The sequence below is a fragment of the Heterocephalus glaber genome, unplaced genomic scaffold (assembly GCF_053883595.1).
Source record: "Heterocephalus glaber isolate CG9 unplaced genomic scaffold, H.glaber_assembly_v1.0 deba00001497, whole genome shotgun sequence".
Taxonomy (NCBI): domain Eukaryota; kingdom Metazoa; phylum Chordata; class Mammalia; order Rodentia; family Bathyergidae; genus Heterocephalus; species Heterocephalus glaber.
In genome coordinates, this window is record NW_028258320.1 from 46,382,514 (window position 1) to 46,400,498 (window position 17,985).

Below are 17,985 nucleotides of genomic sequence, written 5' to 3' on the forward strand. Positions count from 1 at the left end.
ACCATTATAACAACATGGATGAACCTGGAGGACATTATGCTGAGTGGAATAAGCAGGAAGACAAATACTGTATGATCTCATTTATATGTGGAATCTAAGGATGTCAGGTTCATAGAAGCAAAGAGTAAAATGATGGCTGCCAGGGCTGGGGGAGGGAAAGAGAGAGGGAGACATTGATCAAAGGGCTTAAATGTTCAGTTATAAAATGAATAAATTCTGGGAGTCTAATGGTGACAATAGCTTATAATACCATATTTTTATAATGCCATATTGTTTATTTGAAACTTGCTAAGAGGAGACTAGAAAAAGTAGAAGACTTGTCTTACCACACACATACACACACACACACAACGGCAACTATGGTGGTGATGAATGTGATTTTTTAGGTTTTTTGAGACAAGGTCTTGCTTTGTAATTCAGGCTGGCCTTGAATTCACTATGGAGTCTATGCTGGCCTCAAACTCAAAGCAATCCTTCTGCCTCAGCCTCCCAAGTGCTGGGATTACAGGCGTGCACCACCACGCTCGGCTGGATTTGTTAATTCATTTGATTGTGGCAATCATTTCACAATATAAACTTATTTCATATCACTGCATTATATAACTTGAATATATTCAATTTTTATTTGTCAATTATACCTCAATAAAATGGGAAAAATATAAATAAATAAGTTTAGGAAAAGATTTGGGGGTCCATCGATCAGTTGAAAGCATTTTGAGAATACCCATTGTTTTTCCTTTAAACTCCAGTTTAATGTGAAGATTTAAAAATTAATATCAACAAAAGAAGGTCAGATGTGGACACACTCCTCTAAAATTTCCCCATGGGAACCAAAAGTGAAATACATCATAATTTTGAGTACCACCAGAGCTCCTGAAACACAAAGGGCATGGGGAGGAATGAGGAAAATAAGCATAAAATAATGAAAAGAAAGAAGCAGAAGAGATCTCCTCTGCGATGTCAAAGTAAAGGGGGAGAAGTAGGCTTAGTGCTTGCCACTACCCTCATCACTCCTGCACACGCATACACACAACTGTTAGCACACGGATGAAAAAAAATTTTTAGTACTAGGGATGGAACCCGGGGCACTCTACCACTGAACTATATCCCCAGCCCTTTTTCATTTTCATTTTTTAAATTTTGAGACAGAGTCTTGCTACATTGTCCAGGTTGGTCATGAACTTGCAATCTTCCTGCCTCAGCCTCCACATAGCTGGGTTTACAGGCATTAGACAAAAACTTTTAAAATAAACCTTAATATCACCCAGTGAGTCCTTTCTCACACAGTCTGACAAACTCTATTTTTGTATTCCAGTGAGATTTGCAGCAAAGAATAGACCTCCAGTAAAAAGCGGAAATAATTGCTGTGCTATGCTGTACCTGGGCTTTTTTCACTTCCTTATTTTAAAATAATCACCCAACAAGTCCAAGAAATTCAGAACAATAGTACAACTTTCTACACACTGGTATATATCACTGCAGACATGTCAGAACTAAATGAAATCAGTTGAAGGGTCCTGGGTAATTTGCCATCTTCTTAGGAAACTTATAATGATACATTACAGCACAAGAGGCTGGAAGAAACTTTCAAAATCATCTGTCAAATCCCATCATTTTCCAGATGAAGAACCTGGGAGATAAACTGGCTGCTGCAACACACTGATGACTCCAATCAAAACATCTGTTCAATTTTAAGGCGGCTGCCAAATTTGGAGAGGAGGTTGGGCAATAAAATAAAATCTCTTAAACATATCTTAGTGGAAGAGTAAATAGAAAGATCAAGAGGCTCATTACATGAAGGAGTAAGCATGGTGGTGGCAGTAGCATCCCCATCCCAATGCCAGGACCACTTACATCCAGAAAGCTGAGAGATTAAAACCTGCCAGAGTGGACATGTTGAGTGAACATGTTGAATCTGTGAGTAGAAAAAGAGAAGTCAGGGGCTCTACCCTGAAGTCTAAGAGCCTAACCACCAAACACTGGCCTAATTTTATACCTAAACTTACAGGCATCCAGAAGCTGCCCTGATATGATGCTAGTCGAGATTTGAGAAAATGGTTTATGCACAACAGAAGTACATGACCACTGACAAGGGAGAGATGTCTTAGACCCTTACCAGCAGCACTGATAGCTTATTAAAAACATAGAATCTCAAGCCAGGTGCAATGGTGGGTGCCTGTAATCTCAGCACTCTGGGAGGTCGAGGCAGAAGAATGGAAAGTTAGAGCCCAGCCTGGGCAATTTAGTTTGAAAATAAAAAAGAAAAGGTCTGAGGACGTAACTCAGTGCAAAGGCCCTGGGTCAATTCCTAGTGCCACAAAAATGAAACAAAACAAAACACCCCACAGATCTTGATCTTTACACAGACATTCAGAGTTGGAATATACATTTTGACAAGATCCCCAGGTGCTTCTATGCACATGGAAGTTTGAGAAGCACTTATTTAAAAGTATAACTGACTACCTATAAGCACCTTTAATCTAAGTTTCCATCCTTCTCTTCTCTTTCCCATAATCCCATTTCTCTTTATATCCATTGATTCTGAACTGCAGCAATTTCTCACTAAGAAGCTTATTTTAATCCTCCATTAAAATAATCTCTTTCTGATGAGAGGTTATTTGCTCTCGGAGCAAAAACACCACTGTGAAATATTTCATTCTTTCTGAAACACTTGAAGCCAAAGGTTCACAGCATACTGACCCAGAGTCTTTAGAAAAAGTAAAATATTAGCAGAAATCAATTTATCCAGGCATCCATTTATTGAATACACCCAAAAATAATTTAAAAATCCTTTTTACTACTCTCTCTCCATTTTGTGCTGGGGATTGAGCTAAGGACCTCATACATGCTAAGTATATACATTAGCTACACCCACAGCCCTTTTCTATTTTTAAAAATCTCACTACCACAATATTTTAAAGAATAATCTGTTAGGGTACACAGTGTGAAGTTCCAACACAGGGACAATACATCCACAGAGCTCTGAATGATTAGTTGGTGGGTCACAGTGGCCTGCCCTCAAAATCATAATGGACTGCTGCAGTGATGGAAACATCCAGTTATGCCTCAGTTTTCTATAAGTTTAGGCAGATCACAGCTCCTTGAAAGCAAGGAAATATAATCATGTGCATTGGATCCTGTGCTTTTTCTATCCTTGTGTCCTTCTAAAATAAAGATAAGCAAACTCTAGAAAAATAACTAATCCAGGTCTCTGGCATTTAGGTGAGACATCTTTTACATGAACGTTAGTTGTTTGTACTATAAGGTGAGAAGGATTTTCACTATATTAAGAGATCAGGCCACTTTTACTGGCTTATAGCAGCTTATTTCTGGGATAAAAACACCTAAGTACCTAGTACCTAAGAAGCTACATTACCTCTTTTTGTTTGTTTGTTTTTTATACAGGGAATAAAATCCAGGGCCTTTGCACTGAACTAATCCCCAACCCTTTTTTCCTTTATTTTTTATTTTGAAACAAGGTCTCCCTAAGTCCTTCGTTCCCCAGACTTGGCTCAAACTTGTGATTCTCCTGCCTCAGCCTCCCTGAATGCTATGATTATAGATGTGCAGCACCATGGCCAAATTGCATTGCCTTTTGAAGGTCACTGAGAATTAGTAAATTCTTGATTCAGTTCATCAGATGAGCAAAGTAATGCCCAAGTCACACCAGAGATCACTGAGGCACCGTTCCATTGGGCCTATACTTTTCTAAGCTTCTTGGCTGGTGTCAGGTATATAAAGATCTCCAGTGGCAAGAGATCAGACAATAAATGCATAACCCACTCAGCCCACAGTGAGGCAAAAATAGAAAACCAAAAGAGGAAGAGATGCTGTGACATGCATTCATCCCAGAGTGCATCTTCTGCTACTGTTAATTAGTGTGTGTCACACTTCCTAGGGCCACTGAAGTCATAGCCCTGGCAGAAAGGATTAGATGTTTCTACTTTAAAAGGAGAAGCAGCACAAAAGACAGAAGCCAGGCTGATAGGAAAGTGAGAAGAGGGTTGTTTTCTATACACATCACCCCAAGTGACATCTTTTCAACAAAAATGCCAAGATCACGTGAGGATAAAATGAAAGTGGCATGCAAACAAGAGGATTGGTGACGATGTTGCTCACACCCACAGCAAACTAAGTCTCTTCCGCCCACCTCTGCTGCTCCCTGCACTGGAACCTTGAGTCCCTTGTCTTTCCAATCAGAAAATCCTAGAAAGAAAGGGTTTTCCCCTAGTATAGAACAGAAGAGAGTCTCCTTCCTCTCCTCTCTGGCAGTAGAGGAAAACATCCTATCCCAGAAATCAGCTGCTCTAAACCAACTATGACCAGTCTCGATATGACCAGTGAATTTCCCTCCTGGTTCATAATACAAAGTTCGGGTTAACATAAAAAGATGCCTGGCCCGACAGCCTGGGATCTGTCTTCACCCAAAGAAACCCTTACCTTCAGAAATGGCCTTCCTCACAGCGGCCACATAGGCCTCGGGCTCGTCGTCACAGGTGAGCTCCTGCCAGTGGGCCCAGTCGGGGAAGAAGGGCAGAAACTCGTCCTGGGTGCCCTGCACCCCACAGAGCAGCCGGACCACGCGGTGCGGGGGGTGCAGCGCCCTCTGCAGCAGCGGCAGCAGGGCCGGCCGGTAGAAGTGCTCCACCAGCTCCGCCGAGAGCAGCACCACCACGCAGCGGGCGCCCAGGAAGAGGAGCAGGTCTTCGGCCGAGAAGGAGGCGTCAGGGCCCAGCCTGTGCGTCAGCATCTTCTGGGTGCGGACCTGCCGACTGGACAGGAAAAGGTCCTGGAGGTACTGGCACCATTCCTCGGCGTCCGGGCTGTAGACAGTGAGGATGTCGCATCTTCGGGGCGCCCCTGGGTGAAAAGGAGACACACAGAAGCTTGTTAACACACCTGCTCCTTGTGGAAAGCTCCCCGCAAGACACAGCACCCAGACAAGGAGCCTGGCACCCATGGTATTCCTGTCTCCAGCATACCCAGCTAACCTCGTTCCCCACTTACAGTCTGTGCACCAGCCACAACAGACAGCCTTTCCCCAAATGCTGTTTTAGATCTTTGCAGAAGCTGGTGCTGCACCTGCTGTGCTACACCCTCAGCCCCACAGCTGGTGCATCTAGAATAACAACAGCAGCAGCGACAGTCATAGCAGTAGTAGTAATAGTAGTAACAGTAAACACTTATATCGAGCTCACTCTTTGCCAGCCACTCTTCTAAGGACATGGCCTAGTAAACTCGTTTAACCCTCACAGCAACCTTATAAAGTAGGTCCCACTCTCAGCCCATTCTAAAGATGAGAAAGCTGAGATGTGGCAGGTTAAGCAACTTATCCAAGATTCACAGTGGCAGAGTCAGAATTTGAGTTCAGACTTTTGATTTGAACCAGAGCCTAGCTCTGTCCCAAACACAGTGGTTAGGAGCACAGGTACGGTATGGTATAGTTTTGCAACCTTGGGGAAATTAAATCTTTTAAACCTCAGTTTACTCATCTGTAAATGGAAACCCAGTAGCAATGCTTACCAGTATTTTTTAAGAACTAAATTAGATATTTCCTGTAAAGTGCTAGCATATAGTTTAGTATGTAGAAACCCCTCAGTAACTGGTAGCTTGTGTCACTATCCTCACATTAATATAAATAATGCAGTAACAAAGAGAAACTGGTTGACCTACACCACACTAGTTTTTCAGGTATCCCTCCCCATATGTGGTCTATGACATGGGCTTTCTTCTTTCTCTAGTAAAACACAAATGCCAGAAACAGGCAAAAGGGGCTTTGGGAGATCACCCGGCCCAAACTCTTCATTTACAGATGAAAGAAATGCTCGTCTGGGAAGATTTCAGGATTTGCTCAAATTCACACACAGCAAATTAGCAGCAGATCCAGAGTGAACTCTTAAGTTTGCTCTGGGTTTCCAGTCCAGTCCTCTGCCCAGCCCCTGCTACCTCTCACTAGGAATTCTGTCAAGAATCTTATGAGAGCCGGGGATTTAGCTCAGTGGTGCTGCTGCCTGCCTTGTAAGCACAAGGTCCTAAGTTCAATCCCCGGTACCAAAAGAAAAGAATCTTATGAGAAATAAGTCACATCCTCCAATGAAGCTTGGATCTTAATTATTACTACAGTTCTGGGTTCTTGTCTTTCTGCCACTTTGATAAACTCCTCTGTGAGTGATTTGGAAAGGGTGTGCATAAAGTGTCCGTGTACCCTACAATGCATCAGGGCTCCTTCTTCCCCCTAATAAGAAGCAGTCACATCTTGTGAAACTGAGAAATCATGTAAGTTGCAGATTTTCACAATTAAATATCCACCCTGAACCACGTATCACTGGGTACTTCCAGGCAAGAAGGTCAGAGGCAAGACTGGGGCAAGACTTTGAGGTCCTAAACTCTGAAAAGATCACAGGAGAAATCCTCTTTCCTGCCCACATCCACCACTATAATCAAAGTTTTTTAAAAATTGAAAATGTGAGCCTAAAATAATTCTGACTTCCCCTGGAAGATATTACCAAAAATTTTCTAATAGCAAATACAAGTCTGTAGTTTCATTCTTTTACGTTAAGGCTTTGTTATGTTGGATCCCTAACCTAGTGTAAAACCCAACAGTCTAATCAGCAAGAGTAAATTGATCAGACTGGGAATACTTTTGAAGGGAGTAGGTGCACATTGTTAAAGCAGTCAGTATTAAAAGACTATATGGAACTGGAGAAAAAACAGTAAAGTCTGATGATGCTATAGACATTTATGGCTCTACTGAGAACTCAATTCTGAGTATGATTTCTTTCCTCAATTGTGAATAAAACAGTCCTTTTTAGTAATGTTTACCTGATCCCAAAGATTAAGCAGATTAAGGACAAAATTTTAATGTACCAATTGTAGCCTTCCACAAAATAAAATCTTTGTTAACTGGGTCTTTTTTTCATTCAATGTAGAATATTCCTTTATGTCTCAATAGAAAAATAATTTCAGAACTATAGAAGGCATAAAAATAACAAAGCTACATAACTATAGAACTCACACAAAGAAAAGCACAATTAAAGTGTCAGAATGTATCTACCTTTTTTCTGTTCCCCTCTTCCTATGTAGCTGGTTTATACTTAAAGGCAAAATGTTCTATATATGAAGTGTTAATGCAGATGAGTATACATGAGCCATCAGGTAGGAAATGTACATATTTGGAATTCACTTAAAATGCAAAAAAAAAAAGAAGTGTTAGCCAATACCCTCTTTCCATATGCACAATTACTCTAGTAAGTTTCATAGCAAAAATCTGTGCAAAAGGGCAGAATAAGATCTCAGAGGGAGAGAGGGTGGTACCATACCTTGGTAATAAAGAACCCAAGTAATGTTTTCAACAGGGCTGATAAGTGGCAGCAAAAAAGTGAAAAAAATGGGAGGCAGAGGATCTCCTGGAACATAAGAAGTACCCTCAAGAAGGCAATGTGGATCTTCAAGTACTGGTTGACTTAGCAGTAAAGAATGACATACTGCACTGAAAACCAAGTGGCCATGAGCAATTGCTCCAATTTTATGAGAAAGATTCACTGACTCAAGAGGTAAGATGAAGTGCTCCTGACTCACCAAAGGTATGTATTACACATTTACCCCAGTCCCATCTCACTGCTTTCTACTCTTCAGTTAACAGCATATCACAACACTTGCTGTTCAATAAAGATTCAGTCATCCAGGAAAGTTTCATTGTAATTCTGCTCTATTTCCCAAACACTAACCATGTGCCAGTCACTCTGCTAAGCAGCTCAAGTGTAATCTCTCATTTAATCCTCAGAACAATCCTACAAAGTACATACTATCCATAGCCACTCTTTATAGACTTAGATATTAAAACTAGTTAAAGATTAGCTGCTGCCCAAGATCATATTGTTAGTACCTGATAAGGGATTTGAACCCAGATCCAAAGACTATAAAGCCTATGCTCTTAATTTCTAAGGTGTGTCCCATTTTAAAAGTCAAGGAAATGCAGACTATAATTTAGAAATATAACTAAAACTCATCTAGTGCCATTGGTTTCAAGCACCATTTTCCAACAAAAGGAACCAGTGCTCCTTACAGAAATAAGTAATTCTAGGAATGACTCTAGGATTACATATGGAGGGCAGAAATATATATATAAAATAAGCATAGAGAATTTTATAGTGCCAGAAAGCAAGTGTTCAAACAAAAATATAATGACAGGTATATGTCAAAAAGGACACCAGGGTCGCCTGAAAGAGCTCCTAATGGCCAATGCTGGCACAATATGAGCAATAAAATAAATTGTAACATGGAAGTATAAATAAACTATAATATTGACTTATAACCAATGTATAAAATAAGTATCCAGGAGTCCATATTGATAACATTAAATGATTGTGTAAATAAATTTGAAAAAAGAGAAAAATCTCCCTTGCATAAGAATTCCAAATAATTTATAATTCTACCTTCAAAGAGGTGGAACATAACTCCTCCTAAGCTGGTGGGCTGGGTGGTGAGTTCCTTCCAAAGAGCACAGTATGGAGAGGAAGAAAGAAAGAGTAACCTCACAGTGGGGAAATCTAGCAGATACTGCCTTGGCCCAGTGATCAAGGTCAATATCAGCAGCCATAAATCATGCTGATAGTGCATACCCTTAGGATATGATGACAAGAACGGCAGTTTACTTCTGTGATCTTCCTCCCCAAGGCCCAATTATGGGAACAATATCAGACAAATCCCAGTTGAGGAACATTTCACAAAATCACTGACCAGTACTCTTCAAAACTGTCAAGCTCATCAAAAACAGAGAATCAGAGAAAATTCCACCTGGAAGTAGCCCAAGGAAATATCACTTCTAAAGGTAACCTAATGTCTGGGATAGAACCCTAGAACAGAAAAAGGAGATTTTTTTTTTTATAAAATAGAGTACTACTCAGCAATAAAGAAGGAGAAACTAGAGACGTTTATAGCTAAATGGATGCACATTGAGGCCATACTCTTAAGTGAAATAAATAGGACACACATGTAAATACCAAATAGTTTCTCTGGTGTGAGAAACTGAAACTGTAAATAAGAATCAAATTGTATAATAGATAATGTGAAATAGGAACAAAAGGTCCAAAGGGGAAGGGGAAGTAGGAGGGGTAGGAGAAAGGAAAGAAGGGAAAGGAATAAATATGAGAAAAGGAAAAAGCGGAAACAAAGTCTTTGTAAATACGCAGGGGTGGAGGGGTTGAAGGGAGGGCAGGGGAATTGGGAAAAAAATAAGAACCACGATATATTATGTAAAGGTGCAAATTCCCAATAATGAATGTCAGCATATTGTATGCCTAAAATGTACCAATAAATTAATGAAAAAAGGGCACTGTATCAAAACTAAGGAAATCTGAAGAAAGTATAAACTTTAGTTAAAAATAATTTATCAATATTGGCTCAAAATGTGTTTTTTTTATAAAATGGAATACTACTCAGCCATCAAAAACAAGAAATTAGAGACATTTATTGCTAAACGGATGCACATTGAGGCAATACTCTTAAGTGAAATAAATAGGACACACGTGTAAATACTGAATAGTTTCTCTGGTGTGAGAAACTGAAAGTGTAAATAAGGACTAAAAGGTATAATAGATAATGTGAAATAGGAAGAAAAGGGGCAAAGGGGAAGGGTAAGTGGGAGGGGTAGGGGAAAGGAAAGAAGGGAATGGAATTCATATGAGAAAATGGAAAAATGGAAACAAAGTCTTTGTAAATAGGGAGGGAGGGAGGGATTGAAAGGAGGGCAGGGGAAGGGGAAAAAAATAAGAACCAAGAGAGATTATGTAAAGGTGCAAATTTCCAATGATGAATGTCATTATATTGTACACCTAAAAATGTACCAATAAAAGGATATACAAAAAAATATTGGCTCATTAGGTGCAGCAAATGTACCAAATTAATAATATAAGATGCTAATAGGGGAAATTGGGCTGTGAAATAAATGAGGATTTTCTTTACTATTTTTGCAGTTTTTCATGAAATAAAAAAAACTTTTCTAAAATAAAAGTTTATTGGGCCAAGGATTTAGCTCAGTGGTTCTACCGCCTGCCTCACAAGTGCAAGGACCCGAGTTCAATTCCCAGTTCCAAAAAAAAAAAAAGTTTATTAAAAATACAATTGAAGTGCCAGGGATTTAGCTCAGTCATTTCGCCGCCTGCTGTGCAACCGCAAGGACCGAGCATGAAGAGACCTCAAGGACTAGGTGGAAAAAATTAAGACTCTTCCACCCTATGAGAAGGACAAGATATGAAAACTTTTCTCAGATCTTTGAAGGGTACCACATAGGGGAGAGGGCTCTGGTCTTCAGTGGCCACAGACACGGTTACTTGAGAAACTCACAGCTTCTCTCTCTTTTATTTGAAAGTACATGAGATGCCATCCAAGCACAGAGATTATTCCTGGATATGCTGACTCCATATCATTTTAGCCTGGTATCCAGAGTTCTTTCAAGGACAGGAAGCCAAGATTTTCCAGGATTTTAACAAGCAAACATGTTTTTCCCTAAATAAAAGACTAGTGCTTGCCCTTCAGTGCAAGGAAATTTAAGAAGATCAGAGGATTAGGCCATAAAAAGGGGATGAAGTACTGACACAAGCTACAATTGGGTGAACCTTGAAAACATGCTGTATGAAGGAAGCTGGGCCCGAAGACACATACTATATGATCCCATTAATGTGAAAGTCTGTAGAGACAAAGAAGATTTTCTGGCTAGAGAGGAAGAGAAAGAGAGGTAGCTAATAAGTACAGATTTTCTTCTTTTTGAGGTGATGAAAGTTTCCTAAAATTGTAATGATAGTTACACATACCTATGAAGACACTAAAAATCATGAAATTGTATACTTTTGATGAATAAACTGGAGTGCCTATCAATATATCAAAGTAAAGCTTTTTTAAAAAAGTCATTAATTTTATTGGTACAGTTTAGGTATACAATATGCTGATATTCATTATTGGGAATTTGTACCTTTACATGATGTATCTTGGTTCTTATTTTTTCCCCATTTCCCTGCCCTCCCTTCAACACCTCCACCCCTCCCTATTTACAAAGACTTTGTTTCCAATTTTTCTTTTTCTCATATTTATTCCTTTCCCTTCTTTCTTTTCTCCTACCCCTCCTACTTCCCCTTCCCCTTTGGATCTTGTGTTCCTATTTCACATTATCTATTGTACCTTTTGGTCCTTATTTACACTTTCAGTTTCTCACACCAGAGAAACTATTTGGTATTTACATGTGTGTCCTATTTATTTCACTTGAATAATACAGCCTCAGGGCCAGGGATTTAGCTCAGTGGTGCCGCCACCTGCCTCGCAAGCACAAGGTCCCGAGTTCAATCCCCAATACCAAAAAAAAAGAGTATGGCCTCAATGTGCATCCATTTAGCTATAAATGTCTCTAGTTTCTCATTCTTTATGGCTGAGTAGTACTCCACTTTATTAAACACACACACACACACACACACACATCATCATCATCATCATCATCATCTTTATCCAGTCACCAGTTGATGGGCAATTGGGGCTGTTTCCAGATAAATGAGGCATATAGGACTCCAACTAGCCATGATCAAAAAAAATCTACACCTAGGCATATAATAGTCAAGATTTAAAAAAAAAAGTCAAGATTCCAGAAACCCAACAAAAGAACAAAATACTACAAGTAGTTAGAGAAAAGAAATAAATCACATACAAAGGAAAGCCCATCAGAATCACAGCAGGCTTCTCAATACAAGCCCTCAAGTCAGAGTGAAGTATTTCAAGCCCTAAAAGAAACAACCTCCAACCCAGATTAATGTACTCTGCAAAACTATCTTTCAAAATTGGTGGAGAAAGAAGATATTTTCATGGCAGAGATCACCTGAGGAACTTCATGAATACCAAACCAGCACTCCAACAAATTTTAAACAATGTCCTAGGAAAAGACAATGAGGATCACAACCCCAGGAAGCCCGGCAGAATGAATCAATCAGGCATGACAAGAAATTAAATGCAAAGGGGGAGAATCCAACAACAGGAAAAAGTCACAACAAGGATAAATCATCACATATCAGTTATAACCATCAATGTTAATGGTCTTAATTCACCAATCAAAAGAAATAGACTGACAGAATGGGTCAAGAAGTAAGATCCAGGGCCGGGGATTTAGCTCAGTGGTTTCGCCGCCTGCTGCGCAAGTGCAAGGACCCGAGTTCGATCCCCGGTACCAAAAAAAAAAAAAAAAAAAGAAGTAAGATCCAACAATATGCCACATACACAAACCCACTCAATTCAAAAAGAAACTCATAGACTGAAAATTAAAGGGTGGAAAACAATACTCCATGTGACAAGAACCCAAAATAAAAGCAGGAGTAGCTATCCTATTTGCAGATAAAATGGATTTCAAACCAAGTAAAGCTATTTTTAAAATAAGGGAACCATCCAGAAGAGTGACCTGGATGACTCCTGAGCCTACACCATCTTGGCAAAAGGTACTGCTTTCCCCACTCTGACTGCTCTTGTGGGTCCTTGTACCTTCAGACCTCTGCAAGCTCAGCATCTAACTTCCACTTACAGTAGTGGAGTGTGTCTCACTGAAGAGGACATTGACAGCAAGAGGGCTTGACAGCTCTAACCATTATACATGCCTGTGGAAGCCCTACACCGCCCACATAGAGCTCAGGTTCCATCACTAGGATAGGATCCCCACCTGGACCAAACCCTCTCTCCATGCCCACGGCATCATGCACATCGAACACTGGATGAGGGAGAATGGTTTGCTTGGTCTTCTCTGCTCAAAGCCTCTCCCTATTGCTGTCTCCTGTACCCCAGTCCCATTCCTAGACATGAAAGGAGGTGGGAGCTTCATTAACTCATCTCCCTCTCCCCCATCACCCACCAATCCCAGCCACTCTGGCCTCTTCTCTGTTCCTTAAACACTCCATGAATGGACCAGTCTCCCCACAGAAGGCCCCTTCCATCTCCTCCTTCAGGTCTCAGCTCAAATGTCTCTCTCCATGACACCTACTCTGACAATGTCAGGTAAAATCTTAACCTCATCCCCTGACCCTTCTCTATGGCTTTTCACAGCACATTATAATACTGAGCACATTTCCTGAGTGTGCTGCCTGCCTTCCCTGCTCAGTAAGCTCCATAGGGGCATGGCTGTTATCTCCTTTGTTGACTGAATGTATGAAGGACACCTACCCCGGTGCCTGAAAACAATGAATATGCAATAAATACTGTTCCAATTCCCTTACAGAACTCTGGTTCGGTTTCAAATAGAATGTGTGGACCATAAGCCTATTATTACCCAGTCTCCTTATTCACCATACAGCTTCTTCTAACATATAGAGCTCAGGCAGGGACACTCAAGGCTGAGATGAACCACTTTCCCACTCTCTAGAATAATGACCTAGTATCATCAAATCTAATAGAGTTGTCACTGTTGGTCTTTTCCAACTCTGCTTCCAAAGTACCATGATCAGGCCAAGTCTCTGCACATCTAGAGAAAGCTGGCTCTTCATTCTAGCACCTGCTCCCAACCTCCAAGAACTGGGTCTTCCCCCAACTGACTACAAGTTCTTATGCAAGAGACATCAGCACCCTATTCTACGTGTTATTCTACTATCACACTGTAAGGTGGGCTGGGAAAATGCAAGTAAGTTCACTTGCAAGCAAACATGGTAGCTATCTCTGCTCATCTAGTAATTCCCTGTTTACTTATTGCTTTCCTTCACAAGACCATAAACTGTTGGAAAACACAGACTGGGTTGTCTTGGGTCACCACTGAGAACAAAACAGGTGTTCAATATCCATTGGAATGCATAAAAAGGGCTCATTTGTTGGGGGTTTTTCCCCCCATACCAAGAACAGAACTCAGGACCTTGTGCTTGCCAGGCAGGTGCAGCGCCACTGAGCTAAATCCCCGGCCCCTCATTTGTTCTCTTTGATTGTTGTCATTCTTTCTTGGTTTGTCCTAGATCTCAGGGAGTAACTTGTGAATTATATACCCCCATGAATCAGCAGGAACCCAAGAACATCTAGAAATTCTGGCTCCTTCTGATGAGATTTACCCAGTGACACCAAAGTTCTGCAAAGGATATAAGGAAAGTAAAGTTACAGTGTTTTTAGATTCCTAGCAAAATTTCGGATGATAAACCCAAAATCGATTGGGTGGAGGAAGGAAACTTTGAAGTCTGCGCAGGGGGTGATCTCCTAGCACCATCAAGGATTATCCGAGCGCCCCCTATTGGTCAGATAAGACCCTACTCCACCTCTCAAGAGAAGCATTCTGGGGACGCAGCCAAGTCAGCTCTTCGTTCAACTCATTCTTTGGTTGACAGAGTTGGAGGAACAGGGGAAACGACCCTCGGAATCCGTGAAAGCCAGAGGTGGAGAGAGAAAAGAAAACTCAGGAGACGCTGATGGTGGACCGTCAGGCAGGGGCTGAGAGAAATGCGGAACAGACTGGGAAGGGGAGCGGGAAACGTTGGGGTCGGAAGTTTGGAACCGAGAACAGAGAGAAGGCCAGAAAGTACACCGGACCCCTGATCCTCGGACTGGAGACTCAGACAGAAGGGGCGGCGGCGCTCAGAGGGGTACTACGAGTAGGCGCGAGAAAGCGGCACTCGGGTCAAGGGGCGCGTGGGCGGGGGGGCTGGGGGCGCCCGCACCCCGCTACCCACCTGAGGCTGCCATGCCGCTGGACGCTCTCACATCCCCGCCTGCGGCGTGCCCGGTGCCGGGGCCCGGAGCCTGGCCGGGCGGTGTCCCTGAGCGCGGGGCAGGAGGTCGCCCGGGCTCCACGAAGGACCAGAGCAGCTCTGGCGCTTCCTCCTGGCTGGCTGTGAGGACTCGCGCGAGGGCGTGTCCACGGGGGCCCGCCCCGCCTGTGCGGCTCGCCCGTGGCACCTGCACCCGAGGCCGTTGGGGAGGGGAAGTGAGAACCCACGCGGCCCCGGCCGCTGGCCAGCTAGCCGCACAGCTTCCTGCTCCAGGTGGAGACAGGGGCCTCTGGACCACGTGTATCCCACACCTCCTTGGAACAGGCCTGATCCTGACAGGCAGCCCCAGAACAGCGCGAGGGGGCGGGGAATTGAGGGAAAGAGGGGACAAGGTAGGGCTGACCCATCTCGGGGACCTGGGGTGGAGGGGTCACGTGAGCACCAGCTGTCCCAGCTACCTCCTCATCCCCAGGGGCTTGTCCCTGAACTGCTGCACCTGCACGAAGGGGAAGGCAAGACACCTGGCCCTGGGACTTGGCATTTCCCTTGAGCACCCTCCTGTGACCCTTCTGCAGTTCCTTGGATCTGCTCTCCTGGTGGCTCACAAACGTTGATTACGATTTCATCTGATAAATGTATGATAGTTATCACGGCCACATTATGCTGTTCTAAGCTGGGCAAATGCTAAATGCCATACACACATTGTTGCATTTCTCCTTCACAACAGCCCTGTAGGTCACATTTATTGCCCTCTGGCCCGATTCCCTGCTCGGATTTGCACAGAGAATAAATGCTCCTGGAGGTTCGTATCAGCCTTTGGTTCCAGAGCTAGGCTTCTGCTTATCCCTTGCTCTCCCCTGCCGTCTTCCTCCCGTTGCCTCCTCCTATAATTGTTCTTACTACCACTTGATTATGGAGTCCTCAACAATCTGGGGTGCAGAGATGAGGGTAAGTTAGGGTTCAAGTCTAGGTATAAATAAGTGAAGGATTTAATAATGGAAATAGCAGGATAAGGCCTAAATTCCTTTTCTGTTCCTACAAACTGCCACAAATTTTCTACTGTTGCTACAAATTTAGTGGCTTAAAACAACAAAAACTTATTATTTTACAGTTCTGTAGTTCAGCAGTGTGAGGTGAGTCTTACTGGACTAAAATCAAGGTGTTGCCAGTAGAAGAGTTCCTTTGGGTTCCTGTGTGTCAAGTAGATGAGAATTCATTTCCTTTGTATTTTCAGCTTCTAAAAGCTGCCTGCCTTCTTGGGTCTGGTCAGCTTCTTCCATCTTCAAAACCAGCAACATAACTTCTCTCTGGGCCTGCTTCTGTCATCACATCTCTTCCTCTGTCTTTCTTCTGTCTCTTCCAATTTTAAGGACTTTAGGGAACTGAGACCTCCACACTAGTCCAGGAAAATCTCCCTATTTTAAGATCAGCTGACAGCAACCTCAATGGCAAGTACAACTTTAATTCTTGCGTAGTCACAGGTTCTAGGCATTAGGACATGGACATCTTTGGAGGAGGCTATTAGTCTGCCTACCTACAGGCCTAGGATTCCTAAAGCAGAAATAAATTTTTACTTATAGGTACCTTATACCTATTCTCCATATTCATGATGTCCTTGGCCTCCACCCCTCATCATGCAGTATGAGGCATCATAGACTATTATAGTCCCATGCTATTCTTTAATAAAAACTATATAGCTAAGCATGGTGGTGTACATCTGTAATCCCAGCACTTTGAGAGGCTGAGACAGGAAGATCATCACAAGTTCAAGACCAGCCTGGGCTACATAATGAGTTCAAGGCCACCCTGAACTACATAGCAAGATGACCTCATCTCAAAAAAAAAACACAAAAAAAACCCTGTATAGATATTTTTGCACAAATTATTTTAATTTGTGTCTCCTCTATCTATAAGCACCCCCAAAGGCAAGATCCAAGTCTTATCTTCTAATCGTAGAACCTCCAGCACCTAGAGGCAACTTTGCAGAGAATATGATTGGGAAATATTTGTGAAATGAGTGGTTATGACTAGGAAATCTTTAAATCTGAGATTGAAGAATAAAAAGGACTTTTTAGGCACTTAAAATTCTAAAACCCTAGGCCTAGAGAAGGATAATATAAGATGTCAAAGATAGGCCATACAGAATAAAAGCCATCTGAGTAAGGATAATGGTGTGCTTCACTTTGAAAATGTTGGATTTGAGCTGGGTATTGTGATGTGTGCCTGTAATCCCAGCCCTCAGTTGGCTGAGGTAGGAGGATTGCCATGAGTCTGAGGCCACCTTGGGCTACGTAGTGAGTTCAAGGCCAGCCTGAACTACAGAACAAGATCCCCTCTCAAAAAAAAGGAAATGTTGGATTTGAGGTACCAAGGTAAGTCCTATGGAGAGTCTGTCTTTGCAGAAAGGACAGATGGGGTCTTAGGGCCTGGCTGCAGATCCTCTCCATGGAATTGAAGCTTCTTGTGTAGATGGGGAGATGGGATAAAGAGCAAGAGCCTGGCCTCAAGGGTGGAGCCATGGGAAAGGACCATGTTTAGGAACCATAAAAGAAGGATCTGCAAAGGAAAGATGGGGTGGGAGGTGGGACCAAAAAGAAGGAGGCCCAGGAAGGAGGGCTCTGAGGAAAAGGTTGCAGTGGTGGAGATCTGAGAGCATGCCATCAAACAGAAAACCAAATGGCCACAGTGACATCCAGGAGTCTAAGCTGGTGCAGTGGAAGCTGGACAGGTGGCAGATGGAAAGAGGGACAGGTGGTAAGGAAGGCAGTTTGGAGCAGGGACAGAGACTGGGAACTGACAAGCAGGACTCCAAATTCTTATCGCAGCCCTCTACAAACCACAGTGGGCCTTGGGCAGCTATAAGTCCCAAAGCTCTCTGTTTCCTAACACATCCGTGAGGGCCTGCCAGCTCAGACAATGTGAGAGCTGTAACACTGACCTTTTAGACTTCTTTCAGCCTCCCTCAGCTTCCATGAGCCTTTGGACTTGGCCATCTGCACTCTCTGTCAGAGCCATTCCCACAAAGATGTAGTTATCCATCTGAGGCCAAGTATCCAAACATCCCCACTATTCAAATGCATGGCCCTTCCTTTCAGCTCTGGATATTAGAGAGTGAAATCCCTGTCCTGTCTGCCAATCAAGAGGATCTGGACACTTTTAAAACTAGAGGACACTTTTTTTTTTTTTGGTACTGGGGATTGAACTCAGGACCTTGCGCTTTGGAGGCAGGTGGCAGAACCTGCTGAGCTAAATCCCGGGCTACCCTAGAGGAAACTTCTAT

The 17,985-nt window shown here is 42.6% G+C and overlaps 1 protein-coding gene across 1 annotated transcript in view; it reads right to left on the reverse strand.

The window, feature by feature from the left end:
- The window catches only part of Pik3ap1 (phosphoinositide-3-kinase adaptor protein 1), a 137,479-nt gene extending 122,615 nt beyond the window's left edge, over window positions 1-14,864 (reverse strand). The window contains exons 1-2 of the mRNA XM_004838578.3: window positions 14,667-14,864; window positions 4,441-4,860 (exon numbers count right to left, since the gene is read on the reverse strand). Coding sequence (XP_004838635.1) covers window positions 4,441-4,860; window positions 14,667-14,679 — 433 coding nt within the window. The 5' untranslated portion in view covers window positions 14,680-14,864. The remainder of the gene's footprint in view (window positions 1-4,440; window positions 4,861-14,666) is intronic.
- Between the last annotated feature and the right edge of the window lie 3,121 nt (window positions 14,865-17,985).